A 23,329-nucleotide genomic window follows, 5' to 3' on the forward strand; every position below is an offset into this window, starting at 1 on the left:
CAGTGAAGTAATACTAACTTATGATCTAGTCAAACACTAGTGATCCAGTGAAGTAATACTAACTTATGATCTAGTCAAACACTAGTGATCCAGTGAAGTAATACTAACTTATGATCTAGTCAAACACTAGTGATCCAGTGAAGTAATACTAACTTATGATCTAGTCAAACACTAGTGATCCAGTGAAGTAATACTAACTTATGATCTAGTCAAACACTAGTGATCCAGTGAAGTAATACTAACTTATGATCTAGTCAAACACTAGTGATCCAGTGAAGTAATACTAACTTATGATCTAGTCAAACACTAGTGATCCAGTGAAGTAATACTAACTTATGATCTAGTCAAACACTAGTGATCCAGTGAAGTAATACTAACTTGTGATCTAGTCAAACACTAGTGATCCAGTGAAGTAATACTAACTTATGATCTAGTCAAACACTAGTGATCCAGTCACTCGTCTCTTTCAACCTCCTTTGTTAAAGCAACATATTGTAAGAACTTTTCATCTCGTCTCAGTTGTTTTAGTTAGAAGATCGTGAACTTCCAAACAAACCTGTCCGTCTTCACCGTATGCTAACGAGCTAAGTTGTTAGCGTCATTTATAAAGTGTTATGTGTCCGTCTTCACCGTATGCTAACGTGCTAAGTTGTTAGCGTCATTTATAAAGTGTTATGTGTCCGTCTTCACCGTATGCTAACGTGCTAAGTTGTTAGCGTCATTTATAAAGTGTTATGTGTGCGTGTACAAGGAGGTGGATTTATTATTGATTTGGTGATATCGTGACACGCCGGCGGCTCCTCTCTGATGTCGCTCAGTTCGGCGGGAATCAATACCAGGAACACAACTACTTGATCATGTGATTCTACGTCGTCACATGATCGTCAGCGGGTCACGTGATTGGCTGAAAAATCTATGAGGTTGCTTCGTTCTCTTCTGGTATTAAACCAACATTCTTTCTATATAGAAATAATTGATATTAATTATTCAATAAAAACCTACTAAAACCTTTTAAATAAAATTCAAAAGACATGTTTAAATGAATTATTTAAAAAACAAATGATTCAACGATTATAACAATACTTCAATAAAAGGTTTCAACATTTGAAATGTTAAATAAGCATCACTGACCCTGGATGATGGCGAGGAGGATGACGATGACGAAGAAGAAGAAGGTGATGTCGAAGAGGATCCTGTAGAGCTCGTAGGGATCTCCTGCCGGGTCCTCGATCTCGTCGCCGATGCCTCCGCCCGCCCTCACGCCCACGTACATGTGGAACAGGTAGCACTGTGGACGCGGCGGCAGGTTCAGGCGAGACCACGACCTTTGAACCGGATGCTCACCGTCATCATGTCGTCGCACTTCATGTCGGGCTCGTCGTCGTCGCCGCTCTTGTTGTAGAACTTCCTGAAGAAGTTGAAGGCCACCACAGTGTAGAGGTAGACCACCACGGCCAGCAGACCCACCGTCAGCACCAGCTGCACACACGGGTCAAAGTTCAACCTCAGAATCACCACTCGTTAGGACGTTGTTCGTCTTTTATCCGATTGACTCCTGACATTAAATCACTTCGTACACAATTAAAACCAAAATAAAACTGCAAGGAAGGAAAAAGTAATATTTGACAATAATTAGGAGTCGATATTTATCAGGATAGACTGTCAACATTACCATGTATTTTGACTCTTGATGAAGTCGTAACTGCTTTCATTTGTTTTCAAACCAAAATATGTCCAAACATCACCTTTAAAAGCTGCTGGACTCACTGTATCCTCTCGTCCTCAGTCGTAACTGCTTTCATTTGTTTTCAAACCAAAATATGTCCAAACATCACCTTTAAAAGCTGCTGGACTCACTGTATCCTCTCGTCCTCAGTCGTAACTGCTTTCATTTGTTTTCAAACCAAAATATGTCCAAACATCACCTTTAAAAGCTGCTGGACTCACTGTATCCTCTCGTCCTCAGTCGTAACTGCTTTCATTTGTTTTCAAACTAAAATATGTCCAAACATCAGCTTTAAAAGCTGCTGGACTCACTGTATCCTCTCGTCCTCAGTCGTAACTGCTTTCATTTGTTTTCAAACTAAAATATGTCCAAACGTCATCTTTAAAAGCTGCTGGACTCACTGTATCCTCTTGTCCTCAGTCGTAACTGCTTTCCTTCTTTTTTTTAAACTAAAATATGTCCAAACATCAGCTTCAAAAGCTGCTGGACTCACTGTATCCTCTCGTCCTCAGTCGTAACTGCTTTCATTTGTTTTCAAACTAAAATATGTCCAAACATCAGCTTTAAAAGCTGCTGGACTCACTGTATCCTCTCGTCCTCAGTCATAACTGCTTCCATTTGTTTTCAAACTAAAATATGTCCAAACATCAGCTTCAAAAGCTGCTGGACTCACTGTATCCTCTCGTCCTCAGTCGTAACTGCTTTCCTTTTTTTTTTTAAACTAAAATATGTCCAAACATCAGCTTTAAAAGCTGCTGGACTCACTGTATCCTCTCGTCCTCAGTCGTAACTGCTTTCCTTTTTTATTTAAACTAAAATATGTCCAAACATCAGCTTTAAAGGCTGCTGGACTCACTGTATCCTCTCGTCCTCAGTCGTAACTGCTTTCATTTGTTTTCAAACTAAAATATGTCCAAACGTCATCTTTAAAAGCTGGTGGACTCACTGTATCCTCTCGTCCTCAGTCGTAACTGCTTTCCTTTTTTTTTTTAAACTAAAATATGTCCAAACGTCATCTTTAAAAGCTGCTGGATCACTGTATCCTCTCGTCCTCAGTCGTAACTGCTTTCCTTTTTTATTTAAACTAAAATATGTCCAAACGTCAGCTTTAAAAGCTGCTGGACTCACTGTATCCTCTCGTCCTCAGTCGTAACTGCTTTCCTTTTTTATTTAAACTAAAATATGTCCAAACATCAGCTTTAAAAGCTGCTGGACTCACTGTATCCTCTCGTCCTCAGTCATCATTCTTCCTTAAGCTGCTGAGGACGTAATGACTGCTGCCATCTAGAGGCCGTATGTTCGATTACAACACAAAAATGACATTAACATCTGCATGTTAATTGTATTATTTTATCTTATACAAATGTAATAGAAACCTAAAAGATGGTTAAAACAATAATAATAAGTCGAGTCTCTTCACGCTCTGGACAGGGAATATCTTGTGAGTCCAGACTGGAGAACAAACACTCGCTTCTGTTGAATCAACAACAATCTTCAGCTGGACGTCCAGAGGCAGCAGCTCACAGACGCTTCTCACGTCAAAGCTCGTGCTCTCGAGGCTCGACTCACGGACCGACATGTCAAAGAAGCTCTTGAAGCCTCTTTAACGGACGCAGAAACACTTTTGCTCTTTAATACAAAGATCCGTCTCCAGAGTTTGACCATAAACATTCACGACAGAAACTCAAGCATCAAATGCTGCCAAAATCAATCGAGAGAAAATGTTTTACTAAATCATATCTAGTCACACGTACACTCTTTAAAACATAATCATAATAATGTGACATTTATTACGTTTATATTTCTCACTGTGGATTATCTAAAGCATCTTGTTGTTATGGATCATTTTCAATGACTCAGCAGCGCCTCCCTCTGCTCGAAAGAGGCACTTCAACCCCACGTCTGTCGTCCTCACCTGTTTGCCGTTGTGGGTGACCGAGGACAGGATGGTGCGCAGGGTCTTGAAGCCCATGGCGATGTCTAGCAGGTGAGCGGCGAAGAAGAAGTTGTTGTAGTGGCCCAGGATGGACATGGTGGTGTACCAGACCAGGTACAGGAAGGACTGCAGACAGAGACTCATGACTCGACTGTGACTCTTGATTCAATCGATGACGAAAGTGATCGATAAATATTTTGAGTTTATAAATCAACTTTTAGAAACAAATCTAATGGGAATTAAGACCAACTTTGCTTGAAATATATAAGATTTATTCTTAATCATAATATTCAGTTCAAACCACTTATTTTACATCTTGCCTTTTATTATTGTTATTTCATATTATTGACGTTTTACTACTTTAGATTCATGACTTTTTATTTTATTTTGTTTCTAAGATGTGCTACAATTTTATGTCTTTTTTGTATTAGATTGTGTATTATTTTAGATTTTTTTTTAAATATCTGATGTGTTTTGAATGATTTGATGTTGCGTGTACAAGGAGGGGGATTTATTATTGATTTGGTGATATCACGACGCGCCGGCGGCTCCTCTCTGATGTCGCTCAGTTTGGCGGGAAACCTATGTATCATTTTATATCTTGTTAAACCTTATATTTTTTATTATATTTTATATATTTTTATGATGAGGTGTCTTACTTTTAATTTTGATGTTTTATACTAGATTTCTTTTTAATCTTAGAAAATATAACATAGGAAATCGTGTTGTAAAAAAAAAAATCATTTTTATATTATCTTTTAATGTTTAATAAATTCGATTCTTTACTATTTTATACATTTTTATATGTTACATGTTTTTCTTTCTTAGATCATTTTTAAATCTTTGATTTTATATTATTTATAGATGCATTTTATTTTACAATCTTTGATCCTCTATTAGCTTAGATCTTAGATTTTCAATTATTTTATATATTTTTGTATCCAAGCTTCTGTTTATACGTCATATCCTAGATTTTCTCTTTTTATTTTACATACATTTTATTGAATTAATTTGCTGCTAGATGATGCTCAGGTGTGAACTTGAGAGATCAAGAGTATTCATCCATCCATCCATCCATCCATTTATCTATCATCCATCCATTTATCCATCATCCATCCATTTATCTATCATCCATCCATCCATCCATTTATCCATCCATCCATTCATCCATTTATCTATCATCCATCCATCCATCCATTCATCCATTTATCTATCATCCATCCATCCATCCATTTATCCATCATCCATCATCCATCCATTTATCTATCATCCATCCATCCATCCATCCATTTATCTATCATCCATCCATTTATCCATCATCCATCATCCATCCATTTATCTATCATCCATCATCCATCCATTTATCTATCATCCATCATCCATCCATCCATCCATTTATCTATCATCCATCCATTTATCCATCATCCATCCATTTATCTATCATCCATCCATCCATCCATTTATCCATCCATCCATTCATCCATTTATCTATCATCCATCCATCCATCCATTCATCCATTTATCTATCATCCATCCATCCATCCATCCATTTATCCATCATCCATCATCCATCCATTTATCTATCATCCATCCATCCATTTATCTATCATCCATCCATTTATCCATCATCCATCATCCATCCATTTATCTATCATCCATCATCCATCCATTTATCTATCATCCATCATCCATCCATCCATCCATCCATCATCCCTCCCTCCCTCCCTCCCTCCCTCCCTCCCTCCCTCCCTCCCTCCCTCCCTCCATCCATCTGTCTTCACCTTCATGTAGAAATATGCCACTAGAGAAAAATGTATTGAATTGTTTGAAACACTTTCAATAAAAGTTTCTTCAGATTCACTGTAACATGAAGTTGCTTCTTGAAAGCTCTGGGTTCACACTCACACATCCATCCATCCATCCATCCAACCATCCATTTATCTATCATCCATCATCCATCCATCCATCCATTTATCTATCATCCATCATCCATCCATTTATCTATCATCCATCCATCCATTTATCTATCATCCATCATCCATCCATTTATCTATCATCCATCATCCATCCATCCATCCATTTATCTATCATCCATCCATTTATCTATCATCCATCCATCCAACTATCACCATCATCCATCATCCATCCATCCATCCATCCATCCATTCATCCATTTATCTATCATCCATCCATCCATTCAATTATCCATCATCCATCATCCATCCATCCATTTATCTATCATCCATCATCCATCCATTTATCTATCATCCATCCATTCATCCATTTATCTATCATCCATCCATCCATCCATTTATCTATCATCCATCCATTCATCCATTTATCTATCATCCATCCATTCATCCATTTATCTATCATCCATCCATTCATCCATTTATCTATCATCCATCCATCCATCCATTTATCCATCATCCATCCATTTATCTATCATCCATCCATCCATCCATTTATCCATCCATCCATTCATCCATTTATCTATCATCCATCCATCCATCCATCCATTCATCCATTTATCTATCATCCATCCATCCATCCATTTATCCATCATCCATCATCCATCATCCATCCATTTATCTATCATCCATCCATCCATCCATCCATTTATCTATCATCCATCATCCATCCATGTATCTATCATCCATCCATTTATCCATCATCCATCATCCATCCATTTATCTATCATCCATCATCCATCCATTTATCTATCATCCATCATCCATCCATCCATCCATCCATCCATCATCCATCCCTCCCTCCCTCCCTCCCTCCCTCCCTCCCTCCCTCCCTCCCTCCCTCCCTCCATCCATCTGTCTTCACCTTCATGTAGAAATATGCCACTAGAGAAAAATGTATTGAATTGTTTGAAACACTTTCAATAAAAGTTTCTTCAGATTCACTGCAACACGAAGTTGCTTCTTGAAAGCTCTGGGTTCACACTCACGTTGTCGGTGAAGACCACGCCCAGCTTCCAGACGTGATACTTGGTATCGATGGAGCTCAACCTGTTGAACGACAGGATCTTAACTCTTGCACATATTTCAGGTTCTAAACGTCTCCTGGTCCGAGGGTCTCACCAGGAAACCAGCGAAGCCTCTTTGAAGTCACTCTCTTCTGTGGGGTTGAAGTCCAGAGCACTCTTGTCGAGGCCCAGCAGCTCCGCGATCCTCTCGGCTCCATAAAGATCTCCGTACTTCTTGATCACCTGATGGACGGAGAAGAACGTTGTTGTGTGGATTTGACCAGATGGTGTGGATTCGTGCGAGCGGAGGTGAAACAAAACAACACACCTTCCGCTTGACAAACTTGTCCCAGTAGTTGTTAGGAAAGGATCTACAGAGACGTGAAGGAGAACGTTGGTGACGGGAGATGGATGGAGAACTTCCTGGACTCACGGTGTGTTGATGACCAGTCTGTCCCATTGACCCTTGATGTCGTCGTCCGACGGCTGCTCCGTGATGTAGAGTCCGGCGAACTCCAGCTTCCTGGCGATTTCCTTCTCCCGCTTGAAGACAACCAGAGGAACCTTGAAGGCACAGGAGGTGTGAGAACCTCTGACATTGATTGACATTTGGATTTTGATTGGCGGAGAAGAGTTCAGGGAGAAACATCAGTGATCGACGAACAAATAAATCCACATTTGATCTCTTGTCACAATGTTCCCGATATTAATAAAACATAAATGATCCTAAGTTGAGATCGCAGGGGCAGCAGTCGGAGAGAAGAGGTCCAGACGTGCATCTCCTCCAGCTGCTCTTGACGACAACACACACTGTCTGTGGTGCGTCTTGGGTCCGACCCAGGACCTCCTCCTGCGGTTGGTACTAACTCAACTGGACAGGAACAGCTGGTCTACTTCGAGTCCCCCCGCAGATGATCGAGGGGTTCTCCCCGTGGACCTGACGTGTGTTCAAGGTCACACTTCTATGTTCACTGTGAGAGCGACGTCACCTTCAGGTAATAATATCCCACGACGCACAGGAAGGAGATGATGGTGTGAAGGATGGCGAGGCAGCGGAGGGTCGGCGCCATGTAGCCTGTGCTCTCCTGCAGGACGAAGTACTCCAGACCTCCGTCCTCCTCCTCCTCCTCCTCCTCTCCAACTCTGCTCCTTCTGTTCCAGGGATCTTCATCCTCCGAGTAATCTCCAGTGACCTGCAGGAAAGAATGAATCTCTGAGTTAAAGGCCGGAACAGACTGGAGGCTGATGACCTTCAGTGGTGAACGTTGATATGTATGAACGGTAACATGTATATAGTGATACTGTAGTAACAATATGTGTAGTATTGTCCAGTACTTGACTCTGGTGTTGTGATAGTGTAGTAACAATATGTGTAGTATTGTCGAGTACTTGACTCTGGTGTTGTGATAGTGTAGTAACAAGTATATATGTGTAGTATTGTCCAGTACTTGACTCTGCAGTTGTGATAGTGTAGTAACAAGTATATATGTGTAGTATTGTCCAGTACTTGACTCTGGTGTTGTGATAGTGTTGTAACAAGTATATATGTGTAGTATTGTCGAGTACTTTACTCTGGTGTTGTGATAGTGTAGTAACAAGTATATATGTGTAGTATTGTCCAGTACTTGACTCTGCAGTTGTGATAGTGTAGTAACAAGTATATATGTGTAGTATTGTCCAGTACTTGACTCTGGTGTTGTGATAGTGTAGTAACAAGTATATATGTATAGTATTGTCCAGTACTTGACTCTGCAGTTGTGATAGTGTAGTAACAAGTATATATGTGTAGTATTGTCCAGTACTTGACTCTGCAGTTGTGATAGTGTAGTAACAAGTATATATGTGTAGTATTGTCCAGTACTTGACTCTGGTGTTGTGATAGTGTAGTAACAAGTATATATGTGTAGTATTGTCCAGTACTTGACTCTGCAGTTGTGATAGTGTAGTAACAAATATATATCTGTAGTATTGTCAAGTACTTGACTCTGGTGTTGTGATAGTGTAGTAACAAGTATATATGTGTAGTATTGTCCAGTACTTGACTCTGCAGTTGTGATAGTGTAGTAACAAGTATATATGTGTAGTATTGTCCAGTACTTGACTCTGCAGTTGTGATAGTGTAGTAACAAATATATATCTGTAGTATTGTCAAGTACTTGACTCTGGTGTTGTGATAGTGTTGTAACAAGTATATATGTGTAGTATTGTCCAGTACTTGACTCTGCAGTTGTGATAGTGTAGTAACAAGTATATATGTGTAGTATTGTCCAGTACTTGACTCTGGTGTTGTGATAGTGTTGTAACAAGTATATATGTGTAGTATTGTCCAGTACTTGACTCTGGTGTTGTGATAGTGTTGTAACAAGTATATATGTGTAGTATTGTCCAGTACTTGACTCTGCAGTTGTGATAGTGTAGTAACAAGTATATATGTGTAGTATTGTCCAGTACTTGACTTTGCAGTTGTGATAGTGTAGTAACAAGTATATATGTGTAGTATTGTCCAGTACTTGACTCTGCAGTTGTGATAGTGTAGTAACAAGTATATATGTGTAGTATTGTCCAGTACTTGACTCTGCAGTTGTGATAGTGTAGTAACAAGTATATATGTGTAGTATTGTCCAGTACTTGACTCTGCAGTTGTGATAGTGTAGTAACAAGTATATATGTGTAGTATTGTCCAGTACTTGACTCTGCAGTTGTGATAGTGTAGTAACAAGTATATATGTGTAGTATTGTCCAGTACTTGACTCTGCAGTTGTGATAGTGTAGTAACAAGTATATATGTGTAGTATTGTCCAGTACTTGACTCTGGTGTTGTGATAGTGTTGTAACAAGTATATATGTGTAGTATTGTCCAGTACTTGACTCTGCAGTTGTGATAGTGTAGTAACAAGTATATATGTGTAGTATTGTCCAGTACTTGACTCTGGTGTTGTGATAGTGTTGTAACAAGTATATATGTGTAGTATTGTCCAGTACTTGACTCTGGTGTTGTGATAGTGTAGTAACAAGTATATATGTGTAGTATTGTCGAGTACTTGACTCTGGTGTTGTGATAGTGTAGTAACAAGTATATATGTGTAGTATTGTCGAGTACTTGACTCTGGTGTTGTGATAGTGTAGTAACAAGTATATATGTGTAGTATTGTAGAGTACTTGACTCTGGTGTTGTGATAGTGTAGTAACAAGTATATATGTGTAGTATTGTCCAGTACTTGACTCTGGTGTTGTGGTAGTGTAGTAACAAGTATATATGTGTAGTATTGTCAAGTACTTGACTCTGGTGTTGTGATAGTGTAGTAACAAGTATATATGTGTAGTATTGTCCAGTACTTGACTCTGGTGTTGTGATAGTGTAGTAACAAGTAAATATGTGTAGTATTGTCTAGTACTTGACTCTGGTGTTGTGATAGTGTAGTAACAAGTATATATGTGTAGTATTGTCCAGTACTTGACTCTGGTGTTGTGATAGTGTAGTAACAAGTATATATGTGTAGTATTGTCTAGTACTTGACTCTGATGTTGTGATAGTGTAGTAACAAGTATATATGTGTAGTATTGTCCAGTACTTGACTCTGGTGTTGTGATAGTGTAGTAACAAGTATATATGTGTAGTATTGTCCAGTACTTGACTCTGGTGTTGTGATAGTGTAGTAACAAGTATATATGTGTAGTATTGTCCAGTACTTGACTCTGGTGTTGTGATAGTGTAGTAACAAGTAAACATGTGTAGTATTTTCTAGTACTTGACTCTGGTGTTGTGATAGTGTAGTAACAAGTATATATGTGTAGTATTGTCCAGTACTTGACTCTGGTGTTGTGATAGTGTAGTAACAAGTATATATGTGTGGTATTGTCTAGTACTTGACTCTGGTGTTGTGATAGTGTAGTAACAAGTATATATGTGTAGTATTGTCCAGTACTTGACTCTGGTGTTGTGATAGTGTAGTAACAAGTATATATGTGTAGTATTGTCCAGTACTTGACTCTGGTGTTGTGATAGTGTAGTAACAAGTATATATGTGTAGTATTGTTCAGTACTTGACTCTGGTGTTGTGATAGTGTAGTAACAAGTAAATATGTGTAGTATTGTCTAGTACTTGACTCTGGTGTTGTGATAGTGTAGTAACAAGTATATATGTGTAGTATTGTCTAGTACTTGACTCTGGTGTTGTGATAGTGTAGTAACAAGTATATATGTGTAGTATTGTCCAGTACTTGACTCTGGTGTTGTGATAGTGTAGTAACAAGTATATATGTGTAGTATTGTCCAGTACTTGACTCTGGTGTTGTGATAGTGTAGTAACAAGTATATATGTGTAGTATTGTCCAGTACTTGACTCTGGTGTTGTGATAGTGTAGTAACAAGTATATATGTGTAGTATTGTCCAGTACTTGACTCTGGTGTTGTGATAGTGTAGTAACAAGTAAATATGTGTAGTATTGTCTAGTACTTGACTCTGGTGTTGTGATAGTGTAGTAACAAGTATATATGTGTAGTATTGTCCAGTACTTGACTCAGGTGTTGTGATAGTGTAGTAACAAGTATATATGTGTAGTATTGTCTAGTACTTGACTCTGGTGTTGTGATAGTGTAGTAACAAGTAAATATGTGTAGTATTGTCTAGTACTTGACTCTGGTGTTGTGATAGTGTAGTAACAAGTATATATGTGTAGTATTGTCCAGTACTTGACTCTGGTGTTGTGATAGTGTAGTAACAAGTATATATGTGTAGTATTGTCCAGTACTTGACTCTGGTGTTGTGATAGTGTAGTAACAAGTATATATGTGTAGTATTGTCCAGTACTTGACTCTGGTGTTGTGATAGTGTAGTAACAAGTATATATGTGTAGTATTGTCTAGTACTTGACTCTGGTGTTGTGATAGTGAAGTAACAAGTATATATGTGTAGTATTGTCCAGTACTTGACTCTGGTGTTGTAGTATTTACAGACCACATGACTCTTGATGAAGTCGTAACTACTTTCATTTGTTTTCAAACCAAAATATGTCCAAACATCAGCTTTAAAAGCTGCTGGACTCACTGTATCCTCTCGTCCTCAGTCATCATTCTAACTTTAGCTGTGGAGGAATGCTGCCATCTAGAGGTTTTCATTTTATTGCAAATATAAACATATACTGAATTTAAATTGGTAATTAAAAAAAAAAGGGTTTGATCATTTAATTAGATCAATACTTTCCTTCAGATCTACTCACTTTATAGAAGAGCAGAATGAAGTTGATGGCGAAGGCAACAAACAAGGCCAGGAAGCGCAGGTTGTAGAAGTTTCTCGCCAGATAGTTCTGTGACGGACAAGAACGTGTCAACAGGTTCTTCACAGACACGTGAGTCAAAAGAGGACTTCGCTCTGACCAGCATCTTGGTCTGATAAACCTCCAGACCAGCGAAGAAACTGGCCATGAAGGCCTCGGGCGGATCCTTCTTCACGCCCAGCCTCTTCTTCCGGGCCCTCTTCTCCTCCGGCGGGGGGTCCGGCGGGGGCTCGTCTCCGAACTTGTCGTTGTCCTTCTTCTCGCCGTCCGAAGAGCTGCAACGTTTTGAAGCCAACTTCAGGATTCCATTGGTTCAGATGAAGTGTGGAAATCAATGACGGTTTCACTCACTCTCCCTTCTCCGAGTCCGACTTGTAGTCTCCGTTCGAAGCTCTTATCTTCGCCGCCATCTACGACAAACGTTCTCGTTCAAACCTCTGATGATGTTCTCCTGGCTCGTGACTCACCTGAGCTTTCTTCTGCTTGACGGCGCTGGCTATGGACGGAGCGTCGCCCACCACCACCTCGGACACGTCCCCCAGCCCGGGCTCCGCCCCGTGTTTTCCCTCCCTCTTGGGCTGGATGTTGAGAAGTTCTGCCATGAGGTCGGACTCCGTGGCGTCCCCCTGAGACCTCTGACCCATCTCCGCCAGGGCGGCGGCTTCGCTGGCCTCCATCTTCTCCATCTCCATCACGTCGCCGTGTATTCCAAACTGCGTGGGATCCGGCATGTTCCCCAGAATGTCAGTGACCTTCATGTTCTTGGCTCCTTCGACCAGCCCGCCACCGAACATGGTGGTCCACAGGATGTGGAAGAAGCCCCAGACCAGGCTGTAGATGAAGTGGAAGAGGCCAGTGAACATCATCCAGAAGAAGGAGAAGAAGCCACGCACCATCTCGCGGACGCTCATCTTCCGGAAGCGTCTGTACTGACGCCTCATGCTCTTGAGCGTGAGCAGCTGGCGGAGGTTGGCGAGGCTCTTCTTCATGGAGGCGCAGGCCACCGTGAAGGCGGAGGAGGTCTCCATCATGGTGGTCTCCTCCTCCTCCTCCTCCTCCTGATTCTCCGTCCCGCTCTGCTCGTCCTCGTCGTCGTCCTCCGGACGCTCCACCGGGTCCGGCTCGGAGATCTGAGACGCCAGCTGCATCTCGAAGATGGTGTCCTCGCAGAAGTTGACGAACAGCTCCATCTTCTCGCTCTCGCCGCCCTCGTTCACCACGTCGAAGATGAACTGACGCTTGGACTCCTTCACCTGCGGCTTCTCCCACTGCGTGCGGCTGGACTCGCTGATGTCGAAGTAGACTCTCTCGATGCGCTTGGCTCCGCCCATGATCTCGATGCGTCCCAGGAAAGGCGCGAAGTAGCTGAGGACGCTCTCGGCCAGGTCCAGGAAGGTGGCCAGGCGGGCGTCGTGAGGCATGTGCTCCGACAGGTTGGTCAGAAGAACCGCCACGTTGAAGCCGATGTCCTTGGCGGGCTCGTGGAAGCGCTGCACGAACTGCTCGTAGTTGAACATGTCGTTCTCGTCGGCCTCGGCGCACGACAGCAGGAACTCGATCTCCGACTGCGAGTATTGCTTCTGGTTCTCCATCGACTTCTGGAAGTCCTTCTTGGAGATGATTCCTTTGCTCTCGGGGTCGTACTCCTTGAAGCTGTCGGAGGTGGTCAGGTCCTTCAGCTTCAGGAACATGTCGAAGAACTTGAGGATCATCTCCACGTTGCTGGAAGACTCCACCAGAGTGTCCACCATCTGTTTGCCGATGGTCCCGTTGACGACGTTACCTGAAGGACAGAAGAAACATCACGTCATGTTCCTCATCCAGTCTGACCCTGGAGCTCAGTCGCTGGTGCGACAAGACGATCTAATGAAGGTCGTGTCGGGTAGAAAACTACAACTTATAGAGTATTACATCCTCAGATTGTAGTTTAACCTTCGCGTTTCACACACAGTACAACTTATTTGGTTATAAAGTACATAATACTACAGTCAGGAACATCAAAGCTCTTTGTTGACTCGTGTCACGAACACGTCATTTATTAAACCAGCAGATAAACCTCAACCTTAGTTGGAGACACTAACTACTACACACACAGTACCGTATTCTCCAGACTATAAGTGGCAGTTTTTTTCATAGTTTGTCCGCGACTTATACTCTGGAGCGACTTATGTGTGAAACTATTACCACATTATTATATCATTTCACATGTTATTCTCACACTAAACCACAAGAGGGCGCTCTAGGCCTGTGTTGATCATTTCCACGTAGAAGAGGAAGCATCTTCTACCTCCGGAGTTAGTTAGTTGTTTAAAAGTGACACGAGGATGAAGAGTTATTTGGAGTTACATGGATGGTTTGGTAAACTAGTTAGTTATTGATGCTATAGTTCTCTGAATAACTCTTCATATGTTATGTTAACATACCAGGTTCTCACTTCATGTAACGTAACATTATTCTGTTGTTGCCTCTAGTTTTATTTTAAACTTTCAAGATCACATGTCTGTTCGTGGATTTTATCAAATACATTTCCCACAAAAACACGACTTATACTCCAGTGCGACTTATATATGTTTTTACTTCTTTATTATGCATTTCATGTCTGGAGCGACTTGTACTCCGGAGACACTTATAGTCCAGAGAATACGGTACTTATGGTGTCAACGAAACACTAAACTCCCAGGATGCCTTTCTAACGGCTTGGACTGGTTTTGCTGGGCGGCAAAGCATTACGGGAGCTGTTCAGGTCAGCGTTACTTAGAGGTTTGTTGAGACGAATGTAATGTTGAGTTTGAAACTTCAAATATACTTGAAGTAAACGTGTCAGTTGTGTATCAACCGTGTGAAAATATGTGTATCGAGAGATTATAAGGCGTCACCATGGACTTGAATACTGAACAACAACTGGTTCTACTTCGATTTCCTTTAGGTTTTTGAAGAGAGTCGAGGGACGTGAGCGAACCTTCGAGCAGCGAGAGCATCATGACGATCATGTCCTTCTGCAGGTCCAGCAGCTCCTTCAGCAGCTCGATCTGACTGGAGTCCTGCGAGGAGGTACACACCACACAATCACACCTCCTCTGGAGACCACACCAAAGTCAACCAGAAGGTCCTTCAAAGAATCATCCGTCAGAGGAATCGTTATCATTCCTGAGAGCAGATGGTCGGTCAGTGTGACTCACAGGATCGTAAATCACATCTGAACCCAGGAGCCAAATACGAAAAGTAAAGTCATTTATCAGCTCAAGAGTGACGTCAGCGTTGAAAATACATTGTTTATGGTAAGTGTGTATATTTGAAGGAAAGTGTTGTACGTATCATGATACAACGATACAGTATATAGTGAAAGTGTAGTAACAAGGATATATATTGATAGATTTGAAAGCCAAGAAACAAAAGAAAAAAAGATAAAGATATTGAATATTGATTTGGTATCTTAGGTTAGTTTAGGTAGAACTTTATTGATTTGATTTGATTGTAAAAAATCCAATTAGACACAGAAATAAAGCAATTATTCATAAAAATAAAAATAAGAACAAAGAGAAATAAAGAGAAAGAACAAGATGATACAATCTAAGTCTAAAGATAAAGAACATAGATTTAATGTATATTGATGTACCTTCATAACCACATATAAAGTATTATCAGTAGATTGATCAATAAACATATGTTTGTAAGTATCTTGATCATTTTATAAGAAGCTCAGTTTAATTTCAAACCCGTTAATAACTCAATAGGTTTCAGTGTCGCGTCAGACTCACTGTGGTCTGTGGCGACCTCTAGTGGCGCACATTAGAATAGAGTTTATTTATCCAACAGCTGGACTGTGATGAGTTTTGAACCGACGACCAGGTGTGTACCGTGGACTCACCTGCGACAACTTCATCTGCATGTTGGCGAAGACGTGCAGGAAGCCGACCACAGCGTCCCACAGGCGGCTGTGAGCCAGACTCTGCTGGTTCCCGATGCAGGGACCCTGGACCACAAACACCAGAGCATCACTGTGGAGGATCTTCTGAAGACACACTTGCAACTGGATTAACTGGAAATATTCTTGAAAGATAAATGACTTTTGAAGTATCAGAATATTGAACTGAAATGAACAGTGAACTTTAAACTCTGACACGTGATCGTCCGATGGACCAAAAGTTGGATCAAGTATTTCTGAACTCTTTTATATTTTTATATTCAATTAAAAAGACTACGAAGTAAAACACAAGGAATTTATAACATTTATTTTTTAATTATTGCAATAACAATATCCAAATATACATATGTTTTTTTTAATTTATTTTAATATGTTAAAAAATGTTAGTTATTTGAAATATTCAATTAAACCATTAATATTTTGATGAAAATGATAGAAATTGTTATAATAGAAATAACTTGAATCTGACAAAATGATAAATAAATAACAATGAAAATAAGACTCGTTTTTTAACCTTTGCTTAAAGGAAAACTAATAATTTAAAATGTTTACTTAAGTCAGACTCGAGTGAATCTGTGAAATAATAATTATAAAGTTTTAAATTATAATTAAAAACATTTTAATTTAGCAAATAATATATAATTTACTTTTAAATCATCATCAAGAATTTCAAACTCAATGTGTAAAAACAAAATCAGTCAATTTAAAAATGTTTGAAATGTTTAATTAAATTAATTAAACCTTCTTTTATACTAATTATTGAATTAAATGATTAAATAAAATAAATAAATGCTTTAAATAATTAAAAAAAGTCCTTTTGTTTCATCATCTGAGATGTTTAACCTTCAATATTCTGACTCGTTTGCTTCCAAACACTAGAAAACTGAATCTCCACCAGTTGGTCTTCACTCACCTGAATGTATTCCGTCAAGGAGTTGAAGACCTGCTTGGCGACCGCCAGGGCCTTGGAGAAGTCCCTCTGACCCGCCTCGTCGATCACCTCTTTGCCGGAGTAGTACCAGTAGAAGTCGCTGATGGACTCCTGCATCAGACGGAACATCAGCGACCGGCACCGGCAGGAGAGCGCCAGCCTCACCTGGAGTCGGAGCAGGTAGTCCACGGTGCTGATGATGATGTTCACCGTGGTCGTGTTGCCGGTCTGAGTCCTCAGGAAGTTCTGAAAATCTACAGACGACAACCATCCGTTAACCAAACGAGCCGCAGAACCAGGTCCGTCCAGCGGGGGCTACCGTTGTTGTGGCCTTCACAGAGGAGCTGCAGGAACCTGAAGAGGTCTTTGGTGAACTCGTCGTTCTGCAGAACTTTGGAACCTGATGACAGGAAACCACCGTCAACACGTGACGATGAAGGACAGGAGGAAATAAAATAGTGTCTCTGAAGCAGAAGACGTTAAACAACCTTCAGATGTTTAGTCCAAACATCGAGGTCGTTTGTTGAGAAGAAGGCAGGACTGCACAATATTTGACCTTCAGCTTTAAAGACATGATTCAAGGTCAAACCTGAACTGTTTTCTGTTTGATTCTGAAGTTAATCAGTGCCATCAGAATATTGAACATGTTTACCTTTTTTTAATTATGTTAATTTGAATCATTGAATTAATTTTCTATAATAATTATTGGATTCAATTAATTAGATCATGAAAGTTTTAAAAGGCTGTAAAGAGAAAAAAACAGTCTTAATACGAGGGAAAAAAAGTAAAGAAGGACAAAACTTATGCGATGATATTATGAAGTATTTTATTTTAAACGTATATCAAAGAACCTTTCTTACAGTATTTTGAGGGACAGGAAATACTCACCGAAGGACCAAAAAACAACAAGAACAATAAATCTGGTTATTTTAAGATTTGAATAAAGTAAAGAATGTTATTATATAAAATAAACAAAAACATGAAGTTTGCTGTCAAAGTGACAAACAACGTCCAGGTTTGTTCTAATTTCATTTATATATAAATATATATATATATATATATATATATATATATATATATATAATCGTTGCACTAGACAAATATTTTGAATAAGTATATACATTATAAATATATGCTTAATTCAAATATTAAATAAAAACAAATTCAACCTTTCAATGGAGAAATATTTGAATTAATAAAAATAAATAATTCAAAGCTTGAAAACATGTCAATAAAAATTGAAAGTTCAAGTATTTAAAATGTTCGATTCACGCAGTTCATACAAAACTCTGCAGCCAGAATTCTGAGCTGCTCTAGTAGAAGAACTCACATTTCTCCTTCAAACTCTTCACTGGCTGCCAGTTTCTTTCAGGATCATTTTAAAATTCTGGTTCTTACTTTCAGATCTATTCATGGTCAGACCTTCCATCAGTAGATTCTGATCCAGACTTACACCCCAGCTCGGGCTCTGAGGTCTGTGGATCAGAATCTACTGATGGTTCCTGAACTTCCGGACCAGAGGAGAGAAATCCTTCCAGACTGTTGCTCCTAAGCTTTGGAACCATCTCTGTGTTTGATGATCTACTGACTCCTTCAAGAAACATCTGTGTTTGATGATCTACTGACTCCTTCAAGAAACATCTGTGTTTGATGATCTACTGACTCCTTCAAGAAACATCTGTGTTTGATGATCTACTGACTCCTTCAAGAAACATCTCTGTGTTTGATGATCTACTGACTCCTTCAAGAAACATCTGTGTTTGATGATCTACTGACTCCTTCAAGAAACATCTGTGTGTTTGATGATCTACTGACTCCTTCAAGAAACATCTGTGTTTGATGATCTACTGACTCCTTCAAGAAACATCTGTGTTTGATGATCTACTGACTCCTTCAAGAAACATCTGTGTTTGATGATCTACTGACTCCTTCAAGAAACATCTCTGTGTTTGATGATCTACTGACTCCTTCAAGAAACATCTCTGTGTTTGATGATCTACTGACTCCTTCAAGAAACATCTGTGTTTGATGATCTACTGACTCCTTCAAGAAACATCTCTGTGTTTGATGATCTACTGACTCCTTCAAGAAACATCTGTGTGTTTGATGATCTACTGACTCCTTCAAGAAACATCTGTGTTTGATGATCTACTGACTCCTTCAAGAAACATCTGTGTTTGATGATCTACTGACTCCTTCAAGAAACATCTCTGTGTTTGATGATCTACTGACTCCTTCAAGAAACATCTGTGTTTGATGATCTACTGACTCCTTCAAGAAACATCTGTGTGTTTGATGATCTACTGACTCCTTCAAGAAACATCTGTGTTTGATGATCTACTGACTCCTTCAAGAAACATCTGTGTTTGATGATCTACTGACTCCTTCAAGAAACATCTCTGTGTTTGATGATCTACTGACTCCTTCAAGAAACATCTGTGTTTGATGATCTACTGACTCCTTCAAGAAACATCTGTGTGTTTGATGATCTACTGACTCCTTCAAGAAACATCTGTGTTTGATGATCTACTGACTCCTTCAAGAAACATCTGTGTTTGATGATCTACTGACTCCTTCAAGAAACATCTGTGTTTGATGATCTACTGACTCCTTCAAGAAACATCTGTGTTTGATGATCTACTGACTCCTTCAAGAAACATTTCTGTGTTTGATGATCTACTGACTCCTTCAAGAAACATCTGTGTTTGATGATCTACTGAATCCTTCAAGAAACATCTGTGTTTGATGATCTACTGACTCCTTCAAGAAACATCTCTGTGTTTGATGATCTACTGACTCCTTCAAGAAACATCTGTGTTTGATGATCTACTGACTCCTTCAAGAAACATCTGTGTGTTTGATGATCTACTGACTCCTTCAAGAAACATCTGTGTTTGATGATCTACTGACTCCTTCAAGAAACATCTGTGTTTGATGATCTACTGACTCCTTCAAGAAACATCTCTGTGTTTGATGATCTACTGACTCCTTCAAGAAACATCTGTGTTTGATGATCTACTGACTCCTTCAAGAAACATCTGTGTGTTTGATGATCTACTGACTCCTTCAAGAAACATCTGTGTTTGATGATCTACTGACTCCTTCAAGAAACATCTGTGTTTGATGATCTACTGACTCCTTCAAGAAACATCTCTGTGTTTGATGATCTACTGACTCCTTCAAGAAACATCTGTGTTTGATGATCTACTGACTCCTTCAAGAAACATCTGTGTGTTTGATGATCTACTGACTCCTTCAAGAAACATCTGTGTTTGATGATCTACTGACTCCTTCAAGAAACATCTGTGTTTGATGATCTACTGACTCCTTCAAGAAACATCTGTGTTTGATGATCTACTGACTCCTTCAAGAAACATCTCTGTGTTTGATGATCTACTGACTCCTTCAAGAAACATCTGTGTTTGATGATCTACTGACTCCTTCAAGAAACATCTGTGTGTTTGATGATCTACTGACTCCTTCAAGAAACATCTGTGTTTGATGATCTACTGACTCCTTCAAGAAACATCTGTGTTTGATGATCTACTGACTCCTTCAAGAAACATCTGTGTTTGATGATCTACTGACTCCTTCAAGAAACATCTGTGTTTGATGATCTACTGACTCCTTCAAGAAACATCTGTGTTTGATGATCTACTGACTCCTTCAAGAAACATCTGTGTTTGATGATCTACTGACTCCTTTAAGAAACATCTGTGTTTGATGATCTACTGACTCCTTCAAGAAACATCTGTTTTTGATGATCTACTGACTCCTTCAAGAAACATCTGTGTTTGATGATCTACTGACTCCTTCAAGAAACATCTGTGTTTGATGATCTACTGACTCCTTCAAGAAACATCTGTGTTTTCATGATCTACTGACTCCTACAAGAAACATCTCTGTGTTTGATGATCTACTGACTCCTTCAAGAAACATCTGTGTTTGATGATCTACTGACTCCTTCAAGAAACATCTGTGTTTGATGATCTACTGACTCCTTCAAGAAACATCTGTGTTTGATGATCTACTGACTCCTTCAAGAAACATCTGTGTTTGATGATCTACTGACTCCTTCAAGAAACATCTGTGTTTTCATGATCTACTGACTCCTACAAGAAACATCTCTGTGTTTGATGATCTACTGACTCCTTCAAGAAACATCTGTGTTTGATGATCTACTGACTCCTTCAAGAAACATCTGTGTTTGATGATCTACTGACTCCTACAAGAAACATCTCTGTGTTTGATGATCTACTGACTCCTTCAAGAAACATCTGTGTTTGATGATCTACTGACTCCTTCAAGAAACATCTGTGTTTGATGATCTACTGACTCCTTCAAGAAACATCTGTGTTTGATGATCTACTGACTCCTTTAAGAAACATCTGTGTTTGATGATCTACTGACTCCTTCAAGAAACATCTGTGTTTGATGATCTACTGACTCCTTCAAGAAACATCTGTGTTTGATGATCTACTGACTCCTTCAAGAAACATCTGTGTTTGATGATCTACTGACTCCTACAAGAAACATCTGTGTTTGATGATCTACTGACTCCTTCAAGAAACATCTGTGTTTGATGATCTACTGACTCCTTCAAGAAACATCTGTGTTTGATGATCTACTGACTCCTTCAAGAAACATCTGTGTTTGATGATCTACTGACTCCTTCAAGAAACATCTGTGTTTGATGATCTACTGACTCCTTCAAGAAACATGTGTGTTTGATGATCTACTGACTCCTTCAAGAAACATGTGTGTTTGATGATCTACTGACTCCTTCAAGAAACATCTGTGTTTGATGATCTACTGACTCCTTCAAGAAACATGTGTGTTTGATGATCTACTGACTCCTTCAAGAAACATGTGTGTTTGATGATCTACTGACTCCTTCAAGAAACATCTGTGTTTGATGATCTACTGACTCCTTCAAGAAACATCTGTGTTTGATGATCTACTGACTCCTTCAAGAAACATCTGTGTTTGATGATCTACTGACTCCTTCAAGAAACATGTGTGTTTGATGATCTACTGACTCCTTCAAGAAACATCTGTGTTTGATGATCTACTGACTCCTTCAAGAAACATCTGTGTTTGATGATCTACTGACTCCTTCAAGAAACATGTGTGTTTGATGATCTACTGACTCCTTCAAGAAACATCTGTGTTTGATGATCTACTGACTCCTTCAAGAAACATCTGTGTTTGATGATCTACTGACTCCTTCAAGAAACATCTGTGTTTGATGATCTACTGACTCCTTCAAGAAACATGTGTGTTTGATGATCTACTGACTCCTTCAAGAAACATGTGTGTTTGATGATCTACTGACTCCTTCAAGAAACATCTGTGTTTGATGATCTACTGACTCCTTCAAGAAACATCTGTGTTTGATGATCTACTGACTCCTTCAAGAAACATATCTGTGTTTGATGATCTACTGACTCCTTCAAGAAACATCAGTGTTTGATGATCTACTGACTCCTTCAAGAAACATGTGTGTTTGATGATCTACTGACTCCTTCAAGAAACATCTGTGTTTGATGATCTACTGACTCCTTCAAGAAACATCTGTGTTTGATGATCTACTGACTCCTTCAAGAAACATCAGTGTTTGATGATCTACTGACTCCTTTAAGAAACACCTTAAGACGTTTCTATTTGTTCAGGCTTTTCCTTGATTTTCTGGAATTCCTGTTGTGTTCTCAGTTTTATCTTGATCTTTTAAGTATTTATTTTATTGAATATTGTTTTGATTCTTGAAGCACTTTGTGACCCTGGTCTAGAAAAGCTCTTTAAATATAATTGACTTAACATTCTGACGACAATGATGTTCTTCAACACTCGTGTGTTCGTGGTTTCAATGGTGGATTAAATAGTGTTATTGACGAACAAACATTATTGTGCAGCCCTCCTGGTTCGTCACACACTCAAGGAGGAATGAAAGGATCTTCAGGTCAGGCCTGGCAGTGGAGACTCAGGGGTCAGATGCACATGCAGGGAGAGAGGAAGCTCAGCATGTATTTACCGCGCTCACTCACGTTGACTGCGACCGATGACATAGAAACATGATCAGAAGGAAACAAACATGAGACAGTTATCATCGTTCACAAGAAGAAGAAGAAGAAGATAATGTTGAGACACTTTTCTGACGTGAGGTGACGACAAACATGACAAACATCTTCATTCAAACTTCATCAGATCCTGAGAACATTTGTTTTAAACACGCGATAAAAGAATTTACATCAAAGGAGATTAATACGACTGAGAGTATCTCGTGTTTGAGTTCAGGAGGATTTCAGTGGCAGATAAAAGAAGGGAATAAAGTCTATCTATCTATCTATCTATCTATCTATCTATCTATCTATCTATCTATCTATCTATCTATCTATCTATCTATCTATCTATCTATCTATCTATCTATCTATCTATCTATCTATCTATCTATCTATCTATCTATCTATCTATCTATCTATCTATCTATCTATCTATCTATCTATCTATCTATCTATCTATCTATCTATCTATCTATCTATCTATCTATCTATCTATCT

The 23,329-nt window shown here is 39.4% G+C and overlaps 1 protein-coding gene across 1 annotated transcript in view; it reads right to left on the minus strand.

Moving 5' to 3' along the window:
• LOC148060068 (ryanodine receptor 3) overlaps nucleotides 1–23,329 on the minus strand; it is a 149,429-nt gene that overhangs the window by 3,367 nt on the left and 122,733 nt on the right. Inside the window, 18 exon segments of the mRNA XM_087780003.1 lie at nucleotides 1,132–1,288; nucleotides 1,345–1,479; nucleotides 3,642–3,788; nucleotides 6,622–6,682; nucleotides 6,755–6,882; nucleotides 6,968–7,010; nucleotides 7,073–7,203; nucleotides 7,629–7,832; nucleotides 11,860–11,946; nucleotides 12,017–12,191; nucleotides 12,268–12,326; nucleotides 12,384–13,699; nucleotides 14,876–14,957; nucleotides 15,785–15,889; nucleotides 16,755–16,883; nucleotides 16,938–17,026; nucleotides 17,092–17,172; nucleotides 22,804–22,821. Of these exon segments, the coding sequence (XP_087636129.1) occupies nucleotides 1,132–1,288; nucleotides 1,345–1,479; nucleotides 3,642–3,788; nucleotides 6,622–6,682; nucleotides 6,755–6,882; nucleotides 6,968–7,010; nucleotides 7,073–7,203; nucleotides 7,629–7,832; nucleotides 11,860–11,946; nucleotides 12,017–12,191; nucleotides 12,268–12,326; nucleotides 12,384–13,699; nucleotides 14,876–14,957; nucleotides 15,785–15,889; nucleotides 16,755–16,883; nucleotides 16,938–17,026; nucleotides 17,092–17,172; nucleotides 22,804–22,821 (3,147 nt within the window).

This window comes from Callionymus lyra, chromosome 18 (genome assembly GCF_982586985.1).
Source record: "Callionymus lyra chromosome 18, fCalLyr1.hap1.1, whole genome shotgun sequence".
NCBI lineage: Eukaryota > Metazoa > Chordata > Actinopteri > Syngnathiformes > Callionymidae > Callionymus > Callionymus lyra.